Source organism: Octodon degus, unplaced genomic scaffold (genome assembly GCF_000260255.1).
Source record: "Octodon degus isolate 3935 unplaced genomic scaffold, OctDeg1.0 scaffold00158, whole genome shotgun sequence".
In the NCBI taxonomy this organism is placed as follows: domain Eukaryota; kingdom Metazoa; phylum Chordata; class Mammalia; order Rodentia; family Octodontidae; genus Octodon; species Octodon degus.
In genome coordinates this window covers 2,385,780-2,390,790 of record NW_004524734.1, presented here as the reverse complement: position 1 = coordinate 2,390,790, position 5,011 = coordinate 2,385,780, and the positions used below count along the sequence as shown (strand labels likewise).

General features: G+C 32.7%; 1 protein-coding gene across 1 annotated transcript in view; it reads left to right on the top strand.

Moving 5' to 3' along the window:
* Positions 1 to 508: 508 nt before the first annotated feature.
* Positions 509 to 5,011, top strand: part of Tmem156 (transmembrane protein 156) — a 55,326-nt gene continuing 50,823 nt past the window's right edge. Inside the window, exon 1 of the mRNA XM_023702803.1 lies at positions 509 to 596. Within this exon, the coding sequence (XP_023558571.1) occupies positions 509 to 596 (88 nt within the window). The remainder of the gene's footprint in view (positions 597 to 5,011) is intronic.

Below are 5,011 nucleotides of genomic sequence, written 5' to 3'. Positions count from 1 at the left end.
CTTCTTCTTCTTCTTCTTCTTCTTCTTCTTCTTCTTCTTCTTCTTCTTCCTCTTCCTCCTCCTCCTTCTCCTCCTCCTTCTTTTTATTATTATTATTGGACCAGGAATCAAACTTAGGACCTTGAACTTACCAGGCCGATGCTTGTGCTGCTGAGCTATATCCCTAGTCCCTAATCTTTTTTATTTTTGATGAGTATTTTGTGAGTTTATATTTATTTATTCTTACACATTGGTAGAACAGCTTCAAATTTAGGTGAGGATAAGACCTCTTTGCTTCCTGGGATCTTTCTGACTTGTGCTTTGAAAGAAAACAGTTCTCTTAATGGAAAGTGACTCTAAATGAAGAAGTTTGAGCTCAAGGCCTACTTTTTTCTAAAGCCAAAGCCAAAAGGAAGTGAGTACGAGACGAACTGCATTGCCTGAAAGTGCTACAGAGATGAAACTCAAAGCAGGAAGTAATCTATCATAAAAGCACTGAGTGGAGCACATTTGTGTCATGTGCGTAGACATGACAAAAACGGTGCTTCTTAAATTATTTGTGGCAATAGTGATCACATTCATTTTAATTTTGCCAGAATATTTCAAGACACCAAAAGGTGAGTGTATAATTATGATGGGCTTTCTTTTTTTAAGTTTTAAAAGTAGTCAGCTAATGGTTACAGAAAAGAAGTTCTAGAATACACGTACATGAGGTGATGTGCTGTTTGAAAAACTGGAAAACTAAAGTAAATTGAAATTTAATTGATGGTTACATGGCACAGTAACCTTATTCATATTATTTATTATGGCACACATAAAAATGAAACATTTGAAGTTGGTAGTCTAGGTTTTAGAAATTGACTTTACAATAATCTGTTGTCATATGATTTTGCTCTTTGAAAGTTTCCTTCAAAACATTTAGATATTCTTTTGCATTTTGGGATTATTTCATACAGAAAGTAACATTTATTATGCTAAAAATGCTTGAACTCCCTCTTTTGCAATTCAATGCAAGTAATTTGTTGCTTTGGAAAAATAAAAGTAGACATGTTCAAAATATAATGGAAATAAGATAGGTACAAATTTAAGCAGGTGTGTGTGCATTTGTGGTGAGAGAAAAATGGGACAAAATTAACTTGGCCTATTTCAGAGAATTGTTACATGATTACTGAAATCCAGGGTTAGGGAAGTGGAGATAAATTTAAACTTTTTGTATGCTAATGAAAGCTCTGAAAAGATATTAATATAAATGATTCAATAGTAATTGTGCTACCTAGAATTTAATAAACAAAAGTAAAAATAAAATGTCATTAAATAGAAATCATAGAGTTTATTGAAACCAGAGAGAAACTTATATTTGATGCCTTGTTGCAATGAATACTTATTGTTGCATATATGTTATACTAAGAGGCCAGATTAAAAATAGTTGCTAGCTATATTTGATGACCTATTGTAATGATTATTTAAGGTTGTGTATTAGATGATGATGAGTAGCCAGATTAAGATATTTTTGCTAAACCAGCACCATTATGGCTATTTTGTGAATGATTGAAGTTTTATAATTTCCTTTGGCTTTCTGCCATTAAGTTGCTCAGATTAAGCAATCATAGCATATATTTTTAATGCTTGACTTACTGGGTGAAATTGTGTTATACTGAGACTAGTTAAAGAAAATCTATTTTTAAGCTGTAGTGGGCTGAAAGTGAGTTCATTTAATAATTACTTAAGGTAAGAGGTACTGAATATATATCTATTAAAAATCATGTTGGCTCTAATGAAAACCAGGTTATTGGCCTACTAAAGATTTAATGAACTATTCGCTAACCATTGGTATCTAAAGAGGCCTGGTGGGTCTAAGAGCATGCTGCAGTGCCCCTCCCCCCAGGTAGATGCATGGAATTTTTAGTTTCTGTTTCTGAGGGTGACACATGGCCTTCTGGGGTAGTGGTAAACACACAGTGCAGCTCAGAGAAATTCACGTGGAAGCCTTAGTGGTCTCTTGTATTTGTGGGTAGAAGAAGGAATATTTATCAAATCCATCTTCATCAAACTTCCTGGGCCTAATCGTAACGTGTCAGGTCTTCACCTCCATGGTGACCAACTGTCATTTATAATGATATTTATCCTCATAGTTTCCTAACTGATTTCACCAGCTCTCAGTACGACCTTTGCTGCCTTCACCAGCTGAAAATACCTGTTTCTCTTTGCCCAGCCCAACAGCAGCTTAGGTTGCTCATCAGATTCTTGGGGAAGATGGATCTGTTGGGGAATTTTGTTTCAAAGAGTCCCTATTTCAAACGTTTTTGTTTGAAATAAACAAACAAAAGGAAATAAAACAAAGAAAATAAATAATGTAAACAAAAATGTTTGAAAACTGTCTTCAAATAGTAGTTTGATGTCTTTTGTTGGTAGAAGGAATTTTGAACAGAACCACATAAATAAAAAGTGGAGTAGTAGGTAAACATTTTGCATATGCCATAATGTAATAATAATGCCATATATATGTATATATTTGATTTTGTGGGTTTTGTTTGTTTGGTTGTTTTGTATTTAGTTTCCCCTGAGTGCTCCTGAACTGGCAATCCTCCTGCCTATTGAGATAAATTGAACTGTCAACCAGCACATTTCATAAAAAAGTATCAAGTAAAATTATTTAGATGACAGACTATGAGAGTTCTAAAAGTGGGAAGATTAATCCTGAAATTCCCCTGTCTATTCTCACCCTGTCTTTTACTTATTTCTTTTTTCTTCATTTTAAATGTTCTATTCACTTTAATTTCTAAGATAAATTTTATAAAATTATTTTTACTCATAAATTATTCACTGATACCTTGTCTTTGACATGTCAAGTGAATTCAAAAGAAATCTTAATGAACAGTAATGTATTCATGAGGCTTAGTAGATTTGGTTTCAAAATAATAAACCTTCTGAAGTCCTAAGTTAAAATTGGAGCATCATGTTTGATCATTTGTCATCAAAAATGGACCTGAGTTTCTGAATAATCTTTAGTAGGAATATTCAATTTTCACAGTTACACAGTATAAGCTATTTAGTCTAACTGTGAGAAGGGTAACTTCTTTTCTTTTTTCTTTTTTCTTTCTTTTTTTTTTTTTTTTGTGGTACCAGGAATCAAACTCAGGACCTTGTGTTGCTAGGCAAGCGCTTATTCCACTGAGCTATTTCCCCAGCCCAGGGTAACTTCTTAAACATTGAGTCTTTTAATAAATTTGCATTGGGTATGCATTGGCAACATAATCTGTCCTACAGAAGTGTTTTTAAACTTTCAGTTTATATGAAAGGCAGCTAACAGTAGTTAATGCAATAGCTGGATACACATGCAATATACACTATTGCATGTCAATAATGGAGATACAGGTAAGAATGAATATATTTTGATTCAGATATTCTTGTAGGAAACCAAAAGGAGCTGTTTTATTGATCCAAAGTAAAACTTCTCTGGTTTGCTTTTGCTAGATTTAGTGTTGAAGACAGAGAATTGGTTAATTTGTATATAAATCCCAATGATATTTTATATATTTATGCTTTCACTCCACAATAGTATCTACTCATCAATAGAAGCCCAGGGTTGCAAAAAATCAAAAGCAAGACTTTTTTCAAAGAATTTTCATACAGAGGAAGACTAATAGCAGACAATGAAATATAAAAGCACAAATTCTAAAATAGGAATGTAAGAATGGTTGTCAGGGGAACATAAATGTTGCTTTCAGTCCTGTTTTGGGGAAGATGTGCTTTCTAATTCCATTTGACAAGGAAAATAATGACTACCAGAGTTTAAATGATTGTTTAATGTTCCTCCTTACTAGCTAGTTTACTAGATTAAGAGCAGCAATGATTATTATTGATTTTCAAATGAAAAGTTTTCATATCAATATCTCAAAAATTCCTGGAAGCAGAAATGGTAGCGAGTTATACAGATATCCTCCGAGCGATCTATGGCAATGAGGGGCAAGAATAGCAACGATAAGAGCACCTTAAATTTAATTTTATCTAGCTACTTTGACTTCTTCCCTTTTAAGAGCCAAATTCACATACACTATGTTTACTAGCTTTTATTTCTCTTTCCATTTCATATTTTCTGATGGAAATATCAGTGTGATGAATGGTCAAGCTGAAGAAAACAAAGGATAAAGAAATTTCACTAACAAACTGGGATAATCCCTGCAGCACAGGAGCGTACGCTCACAGTATTTAAGTCCATGTTATGAAGGCCAGCATGGCAAGGGTAAAGGCAGTTAATGTTTTCACAGTGTTGACCTGGTTTTTCAAAATGGACCCTCACTATTGTTCTCATTGACTGGGTCATAAAAATTTAAGCAATTATTAAAAAAATATTTGGGATAAAGGCTAATGACTAAACTTTTTAAAAAAGATTTGAATGTTATAAGCATAAAGAAAGAATGAATGTTTGAGGTATCTATTTTGGGTCTGGTTTCTTTCTCTAGCTTCGTATGTTCTGATATTTTGTTATTGAGTGTAACAGATACTTATATTTACATGTACCATGTTTATAGGTACTATGTCCAGACTTTTATTTTATTTAGTTTTACAGGTAATCTACTAAAATCTTTTTAAGATTTGATAAACTAATTTCATTGGTACAGTTTAGGTATTACACATAATGATCACATTCATCTTAGGGAATTTCTATCTATATATGACACAACTTGATTCTTTTTTTCTTCCCATTCCCTTACCCTGTCTCTAATCCCGCCCCCTTATTTATATACAAAAACTTTGTTTCCATTTTTTTCCTTCTTTTCTCCTCATTTTTCCCTCTCCATCCTTCCTTTCCCCCACTAAATATTATGTTCTTAGCCTCATTTTCTTTCTTTTTTTTATTGTCAGGGTCTTTATTGCCTTTGTTACAGAGGAGGAAACTGTTACTTTTTTAAAAAAAATTATTTATTTACTTATTTTTACAAAATCTCAAAACAAGATTTTAGGAGAGTAATAATGGTTAGTACATTGTGTATTGCTACTGCTAAAGTAGTTTCTCATATTACAAGATATA